The sequence below is a fragment of the Pelobates fuscus genome, chromosome 7 (genome assembly GCF_036172605.1).
Source record: "Pelobates fuscus isolate aPelFus1 chromosome 7, aPelFus1.pri, whole genome shotgun sequence".
NCBI classification, from domain to species: Eukaryota; Metazoa; Chordata; class Amphibia; order Anura; family Pelobatidae; genus Pelobates; species Pelobates fuscus.
Genome location: NC_086323.1, coordinates 160,684,371 through 160,699,181, shown reverse-complemented (window position 1 = coordinate 160,699,181; position 14,811 = coordinate 160,684,371). Strand labels below are relative to the sequence as shown.

Sequence of the window (14,811 nt, the reverse complement as noted above, 5' to 3'; positions counted from 1 at the left end):
ACGCAAGACCGGCATATCTCCCATTTTAAGTCAACTGCAACATAATTTGCGTGCACCAAATAGGTGCTCTTGGATACATCATTGGGGCATGACCGCGAGTTCACATGAGCCCAATTCTGTGTGCTGGGAGAAAGTGCTAGGACAGTCCTCTTTTCTAGATCCTGTGCAAGGATTAGATGTGTTTCGTGCTGTGAAGTGGCACTAGGCCATGCTGGGAGTGCTTTAGCATGGCATGGACCTGAAGGTAGGGGCTGCATAGGCAGACTGTCACACTGTCACTATGGGTCATGCCACTAGTGATGCCCACTCAGGGCCCTGCCCACTCTGTTCTGGTTTTCAGGGGCTATATGTTAGGAAGTATACTGATGTCACAGCCTTCTCGTTGTCATACAACAGAGTGAAAGGGGACCAGCAATGCTTACAGGTAAGGGGCCCACTCTACAGGTATCTTCATCATACTCTGGTTGGGGAGATATTCTGCCTCCACAACTATAGTTTGAACAGTTTAGGCTTGAATGAGCCCCTTACAGGAGTAATGCCTGTACACCCCTTTGAAATTCTGTGTTAATCTACACTGAACAAAATTATAAACGCAACACTTTATTTTTTGCCCCCATTTTTCATGAGCTGAACTCAAATATCTAAGACTTTTCTATATACACAAAGGGCCTATTTCTCTCAAATGTTGTTCACAAATCTGTCTAAATCTGTGTTAGTGAACACTTCTCATTTGCCGCGATAATCCATCCACCTCACAGGTGTGGCAAATCAAGATGCTGATTAGACAGCATGATTATTGCACAGGTGTGCCTTAGGCTGGCCCCATAAAATATATATTATAGTATAGTATGTATGCTTCACTTAATGAGAAACTAAAAGACAAGATGTTAAATATTCCCATGCCCATTAAAGTCCTAAAATGTTACTAGAACCGAAGAGGTTAAAATGAAGTCCTGGTATCAATGCACACGGCAGTATGATCATGGGTGATATCACAAAGTGGGTTAGTGAGCTCAGTCTATTTAAAAACAATCCTTCTATTGATTTATATATTTGCTTCCAGGAGCTCATGTTCCTAAACTATTTCGATTTGAGGCTGAGACAGATTTATTGCGGTCTAAAATCAAAAATATTCACAATAAGTGCTTGTCTTTGAATAATGAAATTCTAGAATATGAAAACAGAACACAGATTTTTAGTGTGCTTGCATCTTGTTATACAGGAGAGAACACATTAGCTGTGATGTATAGCTGAGTGTCCATTTAGCAATACAGTGAAACCATCTTCATACACAAGATCATTTTTGCATGTGTCTTCAATATATCACAGGCAAACATCAATAACCATTCCAATCCATGGTGATCATTAATCACAAGGGTTGTTGCAAATGTATTGGCCAAAACATGCAATCTCTCAAAAGTCACAGTTATACAATGAAGTTATGGTTGAGAGCTGCTATAGCACTGTTCTGAAGATAACATACAGTTGCAAGAAAAAGTATGTGAACCCTTTGGAATGATATGGATTTCTGCACAAATTGGTCATAAAATGTGATCTGATCATCATCTAAGTCACAACAATAGACAATCACAGTCTGCTTAAACTAATAACACACAAAGAATGAAATGTTGCCATGTTTTTATTGAACACACTGTGGCAAAACCAACCTCGCCACTGGGCATTGGAGAAGCCTGTTTGTAGGCCTCCTGCCCTGTGACTATGGCCCCATGTTGAAATGCTGGATTTTCCCCTGCAAAGACCTGAAAGCCGGGTCATTCGGTACTTTCCCTATGCGAGCAGTTTTACCCCAGATAGCTATGCCATGGAGCCCATTCGTATAACGAAAGACTATGTGAAAGACTTTGGCTCCATGGCAATTGAACTGTATGTATGTGATCTGAGCACCATTCAGTAATAATTTGCGCTCAGATCTAAGCTATCTGGGGATATGTTGAATGTACCTGTTTTATGCAATAGCTGCAGTGCTTGGAGTCCTCAGGAAGCGCTAGGAGCATCCTTCAACGGAGGTACCCAGTCGGGGTGCCCGTCGATCCGTTACACACACCATGTAAACATTCACAATGCAGGTGGAAAAAGTATGTGAACCCCTAGACTAATGACATCTCCAAGAGCTAATTGGAGTGCGATGTCAGCCAACTGGAGTCCAATCAATGAGATGAGATTGGAGGTGTTGGTGACCTACGATTAAGAATTGTTGACTTGCATAAAGCTGGAAAGGGTTCTAAAAGTATCTCCAAAAGCCTTGCTGTTCATCAGTCCACAGTAAGACAAATTGTCTATAAATGGAGAAAGTTCAGTACTGCTGCTACTCTCCCTAGGAGATGACTGCAAGAGCACAGCGCATACTGCTCAATGAGGTGAAGAAGAATCCTAGAGCAGTGTTTCCCAACCCAGTCCTCAAGGCACACCTACCAGTTCAGGATTTAAGGATTACCCAGTTTTGTCTAAGGTGTTTTTAGAAAAAAAAGAAAAAACACCTTAGACAAAACTGGGTAATCCTTAAATCCTGGACTGCTAGGTGTGCCTTGAGGACTGGGTTGGGAAACACTGTCCTAGAGTATCAGCTAAAGACTTACAAAAGTCACTGGCAAATGCCAACATCCCTGTTAGCGAACCTACAATACATAAAACACTAAACAAGAAGCCACAGAGGAAGCCACTGCTATCCAAACAAAACATTGCTCCACGTTTACAGTTTGCACAAGAGCACCTGGATGTTCCACAGCAGTACTGGCAAAATATTCTGTGGACAGATGAAACCAAAGTTGAGTTGTTTGGAAGAAACCCACAACACTATGTGTGGCGAAAAAGAGGCACAGCACACCAACATCAAAACCTCATCCCAACTGTGAAATATGGTGGTGGGGGCATTATGGTTTGGGGCTGCTTTGCTGCGTCAGGGCCTGGACAGATTGCTATCATCGAAGGAAAAATGAATTCCCAAGTTTATCAAGACATTTTGCAGGAGAACTTAAGGTCATCTGTCTACCAGCTGAAGCTCAACAGAAGATGGGTGTTGCAACAGGACAATGACCCAAAGCATAGAAGTAAATCAACAACAGAATGGCTTAAACAGAAGAAAATACGCCTTCTGTTGTGGCCCAGTCAGAGTCCTGACCTCAACCCGATTGAGATGCTGTGGCATGACCTCAAGAAAGCGATTCACACAAGACATCCCAAGAATATTGCTGAACTGAAACAGATGTGTAAAGAGGAATGGTCAAGAATTACTCCTGACCGTTGTGCACATCTGATCTGCAACTACAGGAAACGTTTGGTTGAAGTTATTGCTGCCAAAGGAGGTTCAACCAGTTATTCAATCCAAGGGTTCACATACTTTTTCCATCTGCACTGTGAATGTTTACATGGTGTGTTCAATGAGAACATGGCAACATTTCATTCTTTGTGTATTATTAGTTTAAGCAGACTGTGATTGTCTATTGTTGTGACTTAGATGATGATCAGATCACATTTTATGACCAATTTGTGCAGAAATCCATATCATTCCAAAGGGTTCACATACTTTTTCTTGCAACTGTATATACACACACAAAAAATACAAACACATAACAATAGCATGTGACAGAGAAAGGGGTGTCTATAAAGAGGCACCAAGCACCACAAGCACGAATGTAGAGTTTCTGGTGCAAAGATGCTACTTCTAGTGACTGTTAAAAAGAGAGGCACTAGAGTCGCTTGCAATTCTTCAATTTTGGATGCAGGGCCGGTGCAAGGATTTTTGCCGCCGTAGGCAAAAAAGATTTTTACGTCCCCTTCGTTACACCCATGATGTGACATCTCAATACCCAATCCATATGATCTGTCCGTGTCATGGCATCACATAAAATTGGCAGGAATTCAAAGTGAAAGTGAATTTCATTTTTAGGTTAAAAAAAGAAAGCTAAACCACAAATATGGCTGAATTGGAGATTTTTTATTTTTTTTTCAATCTGGGTATTTTAGCCATAAATTAGAAATTCACTCTAAATCCATTCTAAATTCTCATCAATTCTCACTTTGGTGAATAACCCTGTTAAGGCATAGTTCAAATTGTAAATTTCATCATAGGAATACTCCAAACACCATAACAACAACAGTATAAATACGGTTTAGCTAGGCTGTCAGTGATAATCTGGAAGTATAGGCTGACACTTTTAGCCTATCACTGGTCACCAGCTGAGAGAAACAGTACATCTGTTTTATCCTTGTATATTAATTCTTGGGTGTTATAGTAATTTTTGTTTAGAAATATTTTGCATATATATATATGTGTGTGCACAGTCAATATAAGTATTAATATAATACACAAATACTAATAAACATGTATTATACTCTCCCATAATTTAAAGGACTCAATGAAGTGGTCTGTGTGCGGTGGTCCTGCAGGTTTTACCACACACGGTAAAACAATGCCATTTTTTAGAAACTGCGTTGTTTACCTTGAAGGGTTAAACACTCCTCTAGTGGCTGTCACATTGCAATACCATGTTTAACTATGAGACGCATTGGACGTGCATAGTTTGCCACACATGCACATCAGGTCCCCAATGTTCCTGTACGAGGAACATTGGATTGGACCAGCGTTGACCCATCGGTGACATTGCGAGAGGTAGGAAGCCAAGCAGTGCAGAGGGAGTCTTGGTGGTTGAAAAACTTCAATAAAACCAACTTTTTAAAATGTTACCTAAATCATTTTTATAGGGAGGGGCTTAATTATATGTAGGAACAGAAGCACTATAGTATTTGGAATACGGGTTTATATTCCTAAAACTATAGTGTTCGTTTAGAAGTATTGACTTTTTTTAAACTTTTTTTTTTATTATTAGAACTGTACTTTGTGCACAAATGCAATCATTGAGAGACACACACACACAATGGTCCACACACTCACAATAAGTGATCCATCCACACATAAATTCACTGACCCATGTAAACTGACACCCACGCTGATCCATGCAGACCCACCCATACACTGAACCATGTGTGTTTGTGATCCAAACCATGCACACACAAACACACTGGCCCATGCAGACACACAATGAACCATGCAGACACACACACTGACTCATGCAGACACACACATTGAACCATGCACACACACACACACACACTCACACACACTCTTAACCATGCAGACACACACACCCATGCAGGCGCACACACACACACACACACACACACACACACACACACACACTGACCCCTGCAGACACGCGCGCACACACACACTGACCCATACATACACACAAACACACACATGTATTTTCTAAAATAAACACATCTTAATTGTATATATCAGTTAGCAGTCTCTTATCCAGGGACGTTTTAGCCGCGAGGCAAACAAGGCATTTGCCTTGGGCGGCATTTTCCAGGGGGCAGCAAAAAAAAACGACCCCAAATACCCAAGGCAAATGTCTTGTTAGCCTTGCGGCTAACTGACATGCTGGGCTGGTTGCTGGGGGGGCGGCGCTGGCGGGCGGCTGGCGAGGGAGCACTTCCTCTGAGCTGTCTGCTCACCTCCCTTGCGCGCTGCAGAGTGAGGCTGAGAGCCGGAATATGGCGTCATATTCCGGCTCCCAGCCTCACTCTGCGGCATGCGAAGGAGCTGAGCAGACAGCTCAGAGGAAGTGCTCCCTCGCCAGCCACCCGCCCAGCAGCCCCACTAGACCCCCAGGGAGATAGGGCAGCACAAACCAGGATACACCACTGCTCTTATCCCATCACTCCTTTCATCAGCCTCACTTCCTGCTCCCACACACCTGACTCCAAGTACAAGGCAGGGGGCGGGAGCGAGTGAAAAGTGGACCTGTGACAAAACCAACCTCGCCACTGGGCCCTGGAGAAGCCTGTTTGCTAGCCTCCTACCTACTGACTATGGCCCCTGGGTTATTTGGGGCATATTGTACTGTATATGGCTGCTACTGGCCCTTTTAACAGCATCTATGGACACATTGGGACTTTTGGGACTACTGTCCCTTTAAGACTGTGAAGCATATTCTAGTGTACTGCCTGTAATATTATATATGTATTTATATATGTGTTAAGTTTATCCTGGGTGATTTGTATGCAGCATTCACCTGATTGTTCGGTAGAATCACTCCATTCAGTATATTGAGTGAAACTACCGAACAACCAGACCACCCAGGAATGAGTGTGCCTCCAATTACCGTTTGCAACAATGTTGCAAATGGGTAATTGGCAATCAGTGCAGTGTGGTCTGTGTCCTCTGGGTGGCCGCCATTCGGGAGCCGAACACGTGGCGGCGGCCATCTTAAACTACCGAACAGCGGTGTTTTGCCGTCGAGTGTCTGGAACTGAAATCGGACACTCGACTAGGCAAACACCGCTGAGACCTCCAGACTTCCAGGATTTTGTGGGGAAACTACCGAACGGCCCGCCGTTCGGTAGAAAGAAACTCACGAACTAGGGGATTCATGCAAATTCCCCTTAGTCTCTATAACACCAGTAATTTGACTGTTTCATTCTCTTTTCTGTGACCGACCGCAGGGCCAAAATGCATGGAACTGTTTTCGGATACTTTACCCATGCGGTCGGTCAAATCTTTGGAACCCCATATCTCCCGAACTGTTCATCCGAATGACTTGAATTTTGGATATGTTTCCCCCCTGAATAAGGGCTATCCAGCGATGCTGGATTTAAAGGTGTACCCCCTGTTTTTGGGGTACATCCAGAACTTGGCTGGAAAAGTGTACCGGATAATTGGGTTTAATGTTATCTGAGGGGAGGGGATGTGTGGGCTGAACCATGTATGTGATTGGTTATTTTATGCCTCCCCCTGGGTGTGGCCTGTATGTGTACTCATGTAATAAAAACCAGGCTGGGTTCCCCAGCACCTCAGACCACTGCTTGACCCTCAACACGGAGCCTTGTCTCGTTCTTGGGGGGATTCACTGTATGCTGTTGGAGATTGACTGCTAGGAGTGTAAGCTGATGTCTGCTTTTCCTATTCATCTGCTAGCAGCTATTCGTGAGGTTCCAGCTTGGAGTGCTATCTTATTCCCTGGTATGCAGTTCGGGAGTTTGATGCATTCACCTATATCCAATCCGTGAGTTTTGATGTTCTGCAGTAGCTGTGCCTTTCTGAGAAAAGGGGATTATCGCCTAAACGTATTTTAACCCCTCATATGCTGAAACGGTCCGTTACAATTGGTGGCAAGCGGCGGGATCGTTCCTACAGCCAGAAGGACAGCTACCGAACACCATTTCTTTGGATTTACAATTTGAGGGCAACGCATGTCTGAGTACAGCGACCCTGACAGCACCAGGATGGAACCAGCAGTGGAGTACGATGAGGGTGACATAGATGACCGGGATGCAATAAGGAAAGGCATCTGGTACCAGGCCCTGGATAACGTACAGTACCAGCGGGGCAAGAGTCTCCCCAGTGAAGAGCAGCGATGGCAGACACGACTGGCACTGCGGATGCCCTTCCTGGGAGAGCAGCCTCTGGAGCAATGGGTAAAGGAGCTCGAGCACCGGGTATGGCAGGAGCTGTGGCTGGAGGATGCCTACCAGGCGCTCTGGTGGTATATGGCACAGTATATACCCTGGACAGCCGAACATGACAAGCCAGAGGGAGAGGAGTTTGATGGTCCTGGCTTGTTATGGGAGTCCTTTGCAGAGCCTGGCTTCGGGAGCCCTGCGCAAACCAGACTTCAGGATATTTTCTTTGAGAGGGAGGCTAGGCATGAGTGGGATGACCCCCATGAGGTAGAGCAAGACCTGGCTCACCTAGCAAACATGGAGTGGGAACTGGAGCAGGACTACCGAGATCTCTTCCACTCCATTGGGAAGGCTCAGCAGGACAGTAAAGTGACAGACCCAGATCCAGACCCATTCCGCTGGGAAGATATTTTGGAGATTTACTGGGAAGAACCCCAGGTGGCCGGTAGAGATGGGACCGAGGTCTCTCCACCGGTCCTGCAGGGAATTGGGAGCCCAGTCTCCATTCCCCAGCGGCAGGCTGAGTTACAGGGGGCAGAGGTAGTTGGTCCTACCCCACAGCAGCAGAGTGATATGCCGGGAAGGCAGTGTGAAGTGCAGGGAGAGGAGAGCAGCGTCCTCCCTCCCCAGCGGCAGGCTGAGTTACAGGGGGCAGAGGTAGTTGGTCCTACCCCCCAGCAGCAGCGTGATTTTTTGGGAATTGGGAGCCCAGTCTCCATTCCCCAGCGGCAGTGTGAAGTAGAGGGAGAGGAGAGCAGCGTCCTCCCTCCCCAGCGGCAGGCTGAGTTACAGGGGGAAGAGGTAGTTGGCCCTACCCCCCAGCAGCAGCGTGACTTTTTGGGAATTGGGAGCCCAGTCTCCATTCCCCAGCAGCAGTGTGAATTGTTGGGAATAGAGAGCCCAGTCTCCTTTCCCCAGCGGCAGCGTGTCCAGCAGGGAATAGAGAGCCCAGTCTCCTTTCCCCAACAGCAGGACACTGTATTGGGAGAAGAGACAGTCGGTCTCCCTCCACAGATGATGGAAGTATGCATGGGAGAGGAGCTTATTACCCCCTCTCCCCAGCGGCGGATTATTAATGGGCAGAGTGTTCTATCGGGAGAGGAGCTTGTTACCCCCTCTCCCCAGCGGCAGTTTAATGTACCAGGGGGAGACTGTAAGCCCCCCACCAGTGCAGATGGGACCGTGGTCTCTGCACTTACCACACAGGGGGTAGGGATGGTCGGTCCTACCCCCCCACGACAGAACTATGTATCCAAGGGGGAGACAACCGGTCTCCCCATTCAGCAGCAGAGCTATGCAACGAAGGGGGAGACAATCCGTCTCCAGCAACCAGTCTCCAACCAGACTACTCCGGTGGTAGTGCTGGCACCAGGACAGAGTACCGCTGGTCTCTGCCCACTCAGCAACCCACCAAGGCAGCCTACCAGTCCCCTGCACAGCCGTGGTGAGGCACCTGGACATGGACAACCTTCTCCTCTACCCAGGTGTAGTAACCATTTATTGTGGGTGGGCTGTACTGATTTTTCTGCTTTGTGGGTGGGTTGCTGGACTAACAAGGGCACTGACCGGCAGGAGGTCAGGTACCCTGTTAGTCTTTTTGGAAAGGGGGAGAGATGTGACAAAACCAACCTCGCCACTGGGCCCTGGAGATGCCTGTTTGCTAGCCTCCTACCTACTGACTATGGCCCCTGGGTTATTTGGGGCATATTGTACTGTATATTGCTGCTACTGGCCCTTTAAACAGCATCTATGGACACATTGGGACTTTTGGGACTACTGTCCCTTTAAGACTGTGAAGCATATTCTAGTGTACTGCCTGTAATATTATATATGTATTTATATATGTGTTAAGTTTATCCTGGGTGATTTGTATGCAGCATTCACCTGATTGTTCGGTAGAATCACTCCATTCAGTATATTGAGTGAAACTACCGAAAAACCAGACCACCCAGGAATGAGTGTGCCTCCAATTACCGTTTGCAACAATGTTGCAAACGGGTAATTGGCAATCAGTGCAGTGTGGTCTGTGTCCTCTGGGTGGCCGCCATTCGGGAGCCGAACACGTGGCGGCGGCCATCTTAAACTACCGAACAGCGGTGTTTTGCCGTCGAGTGTCTGGAACTGAAATCGGACACTCGACTAGGCAAACACCGCTGAGACCTCCAGACTTCCAGGATTCATGCGAATTCCCCTTAGTCTCTATAACACCAGTAATTTGTCTGTTTCATTCCCTTTTCTGTGACCGACCGCAGGGCCAAAATGCATGGAACTGTTTTCGGATACTTTACCCATGCGGTCGGTCAAATCTTTGGAACCCCATATCTCCCGAACTGTTCATCCGAATGACTTGAATTATGGATATGTTTCCCCCCTGAATAAGGGCTATCCAGCGATGCTGGATTTAAAGGTGTACCCCCTGTTTTTGGGGTACATCCAGAACTTGGCTGGAAAAGTGTACCGGATAATTGGGTTTAATGTTATCTGAGGGGAGGGGATGTGAGGGCTGAACCATGTATGTGATTGGTTATTTTATGCCTGCCCCTGGGTGTGGCCTGTATGTGTACTCATGTAATAAAAACCAGGCTGGGTGCCCCAGCACCTCAGACCACTGCTTGACCCTCAACACGGAGCCTTGTCTCGTTCTTGGGGGGATTCACTGTATGCTGTTGGAGATTGACTGCTAGGAGTGTAAGCTGATGTCTGCTTTTCCTATTCATCTGCTAGCAGCTATTCGTGAGGTTCCAGCTTGGAGTGCTATCTTATTCCCTGGTATGCAGTTCGGGAGTTTGATGCATTCACCTATATCCAATCCGTGAGTTTTGATGTTCTGCAGTAGCTGTGCCTTTCTGAGAAAAGGGGATTATCGCCTAAACGGATTTTAACCCCTCATATGCTGAAACGGTCCGTTACAGGACCCAGTGCAGGACCTACTGGACACTCTCTGCCACCTTGCCCCACTTCCTTCATTAACCCTTCCCTGCACAGTGGAGGGGGCGGAAGCGCACGGACGCCCTGATGAAATGGGAATCAAATGCAGCCAGGTGCCGGTACTAACCAGAAGGTAGTTCTGCACAGTGTGAGTGAAAGCTTTTCTGCGGCCACTGGCGCCTGGCTGCCATCCTGAATTGCGTTTTTTTTCTGACCATGTTGCAAGTTTGCAAGAGGTGCCCCCAGGGATCTGGAACCCTAGGCAACCACCTAGGTGACCTAATGGAAGAGCTGGCCCTGTTTAGATGGTATTCAAATTCAGTATTATCAGCGTTAGGACAACTAACATTAGAAAGACATTGGATCATGGTGATTGCTGCACATATTCTATGTGTCCTTAATGCCTTTTTATTAAAAGCACCTGTGGGTTACAGTTCTTATCATGTTGGAAATCAGTTGATAAATTCCTTCCAGTACTCCATTAGTGATATCTGATGCCATGACTTCACAAATTAATGACCCACATGGGAGACAGCTTACCTTCCGCTTGAAAGGCCATGAATTGCAGTCACTAGAACTCACATGTTTAAAGGGTCTGCGGTAAGAGATGAGTATTGCATATAATGGTCACTAAGGAGTTGAGCATTTGTGTGTGTCAATTAGTAAGCATCAGTGTGTGTTTATGAATGAGTGTATCAGCAAGAACCTTGTTTTGTATGGATGAGATTATAAGGCAATACCTATATATGTGTCCATGAGTAATTATATGTCACTCATAGACATAGAGATCTAATGAATGGTCACTGAGAAGGTGTGTCTGTGAGTGAGCACCAATGTATGTCTATGAATGAGTGTATCAGTGTGCCTATTGAGTGTACGAGACAGAACCTAAAAAGATAAATTTACATGAAGACTCCTTTATCCACTTCTTTGATGGATATTTATTTATGATTTAGTCGTTCAGTAATGTGCATTATTAGAGTGTGTATTTTGGGCCAAAATAGTTAAACTGAAACAGACCTGGACACTTACAAGGTTATTCACTGAAGTTAGAATTTTAGAATGTAAACATTTTTTAATTGAAATTGAATTGAAATCAGCTATGCTTCCAGTTTGATTACTTTGGCCTTAATTTGAAATTCACTTTGAATTCACTCTGAATTCCAGCTTGCAAATGAGTAACCCTGTAAACCATATAAAAACATGCTTACATTCAAACACACACACAAACACTGCTCAGTGCTAAATACAACCCTGCAAGCATGGGGAAATGGTAGATCCCCATCTGTCAAAGCATTGTGGGAGAACTACCCTTTGGACACCTTTGCGATAGGGGGATTCCAATAAAATCCTTTCACAATGGCCATCTCTACATTTGTTCCGCTACTGCTCATATACATCATGCATTACAAAAGAAAATAATTCTGTAGATTATACATTTATGCATATTGCACATTACTGAGAGATGTTTTCTTAACATAGACTAAGGGGGCATCAGGAATGTGTGTGATTATTCACACACTCTCTACCAAAGCACAGCTCAAGAATGAAGAGGACCCTTTGTGGATGTAGAACCTTTGCTCTGCTAGACAAGAAGCTATCTCCCTCTTGACCTTTCCCCTTATCCCTTCAGCCATCTATTTGGTGTGTTTTAGAAGTGAGGGGACAAATATTCACACAAATGTCCTCTTTCAGATTTCTACACCAAGATTTGTTTTAATTGCTTGGTGGATGCGAAATTATTTTGTCTTTGCATAGTCACAGTATACGCAGGTTGTATTACAGCCCCATAATTTCACTACTCCTTCAAAGCTAAAAAAAATATAGAAACAAATTATGCAAGTTTCTTGCTTTTCTTACCAATAGCCCCTCTGAGTCGATCTTTGCCTGAACTGCTTAACCTCCTGCTCCTTTCAGTAGAAGGGGGCACAGTTGGTGGGTGTGGGTGAAAATCTGTAATAGCAAATAAATGACAATATATCATAAGAATAGAAAATATTGTACATATGGGGTTTGGATCTACGGGATTAAAAGCACATTTAAGTGAAATATTTCCACCCAGCAGGAAGAAACACACAAATTAATGGTCCTTGAGGTCATTAGTGTTTCCTAACAATTAAACATATAGGCTGCACTTGAAATGTAACTGTTTAATTATCTTCACAATTTAGACAGGTACGCTGCACTACACATTGTACGAAAGAAATGCAAATATGTTTGGACCACAGATGTCTCTTAAGGCTTCCTGCTTTATTTTTCCTCCAAGTAAAGTTTGAAGCTTAATAAGAGAGTTTTCTTCCGCCTTTCAGAAGGTTTGTGGGCGATGAAATTTGTTGTACAACAATAAATGGCTACAGCAATGTGTTTCTATCAGGAACGATAAATTACCAGATTTTCTAGATTTTAAAAATATTATTTGTTTTTATACATGGATTATAATATTTTTTCATAATAATAATAATTATTATTACTATTATTAAAGGTGCCAGGCAGGTAAATTCCAAGTTATTCTTGAACTTGTAACGCCCTTAGCAAAAGTGTTTTTTAAAAGATGTCTTAGAAGAAATAGAACATCAGACCTTCTAAGAAGCAGATTACACCAGAGACCATGTTTACTAAGCAGGGATAAGCCTGAAGGAACATTCAAATGTATTTGTACGAATAGCCCGTAAGGTGCCTTAAGGCTCAGCTCCATTTAGTAAGCCTGATTTAGACTGTTACGCTTCACCATGCGAGCCTATTGATATTGATAGCCTGTTTCAATGCTTGATGTCAATATGTGCAGCTTTGTACAAACCTTTCTCTGCCGCAGGCAGCAAAACAGACAGTAAGTATTCCAGGGCAGTGCTAGTGTCATGAACATGTTCAGCAAAGGTTAAGGTCAGTTTAATACTCTATGCTTGGTAACTGTGAAGCATCTTGTGGCATACGGAAAGCAGCATTAAGTTATAATCAACACTAATCCATTTTTAATGCTTTGTCCTCTTCTAAAGACCAGCTCCACAGTAGTTGCACACTCTATTTATGTCTAGAAATCAATGAATAATCCCACAGATGGAAAATCTAGAAATACTATTATCTGGGGATAGAGAGGCCAGAAAGCTAAAGATTTCTAAATGTTGGGATACATAGCAGATAAAAGGGGAAGCTTCACTGTATACTAATTGTATTATTTTATTGAGATTTTGGAGTTGCACAAACAGCACAAAATACGCCTATATATGAAAAGTACAATATTAACATTTAAAGGGACACCCCAGGCACCCAGACCACTTCTGCCCATTGGAGTGGTCTGGGTGCCAACTCCCACTACTCTTAACCCTGCAAGTGTAATTATTGCAGTTTTTTTTATAAACTGCAATAATTACCTTGCAGGGTTAACTCCACCTCTAGTGGGCGTCTACTAGACAGCCACTAGAGGTCACTAACTGATTTATAGCCAAAAAAATGTGTGATGACCTCCAGTGTCGCTTATTTCCCCATAGGAAAGCATTGAAAATCTTTTTCAATGCTTTCCTATGGGGAGTGCTAAAGCGCATGTGCGGCTTTGCTGCGCATGCGCATTAGGTCTCCCGGGCCGGTGGGCGGGATCAGCCTCGCCCACCGGCCGACGGAGTCAGTAGGAGGAGCAGCGCAGAGGAGGAGACAGCGACAAGGGACATCGTCACTGCCTCAGGTAAGTGACTGAAGGGGTTTTCACCCCTTCAGAAACTGGGGATTGGGGGTGGGAGGGAGAGGGAACCTGCAGTGCCAGGAAAACGGATTGTTTTCCTGGCACTGGAGTTTTCCTTTAAGGACATAAACTGTTAAAAAATAAAACATGAGTTAAAAATATACATTACAACTGCAGGTAAGCACCGTCTTTTGGTCATCAATAGGGTAGACCATAACAGACAAAATGTATGTGAGAAACAGCAAATTGTAGGAGAAAGTCTAGTACAGGGGTAGGCAACCTTTTAGCAGCACTGTGCCGATATAGGATTGTGATGTCCCGTAGCGTGCCAGTCCTATTTTTTTTAAATTCAGGTTTGTAAGCTGCCGTATTCTGCTTGTGTTATTTTACTGTAATTGCTTTGTATCATTGTATTTGTGTGTATATGAGCTATTATATTGTATATGTTCCGGAGAAGTTTATGGTATTGTGTATGATACATATGAATGTGGGCTGTGTATGGGGGCTGCTTGTGGAATTGTGTGTGTGAATGGATATGTCACATTGTGTGTTTGGTAGTGTGTGGGGGATGTTTGGGGTTTTGCATGTGAGAGGCTGCATGTGGGGTTGTGTGCATGTAGGTGGATTGTTAGTGGTGTTGCGTTTGTGCGGATTGTGTTTGTTTGTGTGTGAGCTGTCCGTATTATTTGTATGAGGGGAGGGTTATTCTGCATTTCTGTGTATAT

General features: G+C 44.5%; 1 protein-coding gene across 1 annotated transcript in view; it reads right to left on the bottom strand.

The window, feature by feature from the left end:
• CFAP20DC (CFAP20 domain containing) overlaps window positions 1–14,811 on the bottom strand; it is a 340,832-nt gene that overhangs the window by 178,445 nt on the left and 147,576 nt on the right. Inside the window, exon 11 of the mRNA XM_063427556.1 lies at window positions 12,274–12,366. Coding sequence (XP_063283626.1) covers window positions 12,274–12,366 — 93 coding nt within the window. The remainder of the gene's footprint in view (window positions 1–12,273; window positions 12,367–14,811) is intronic.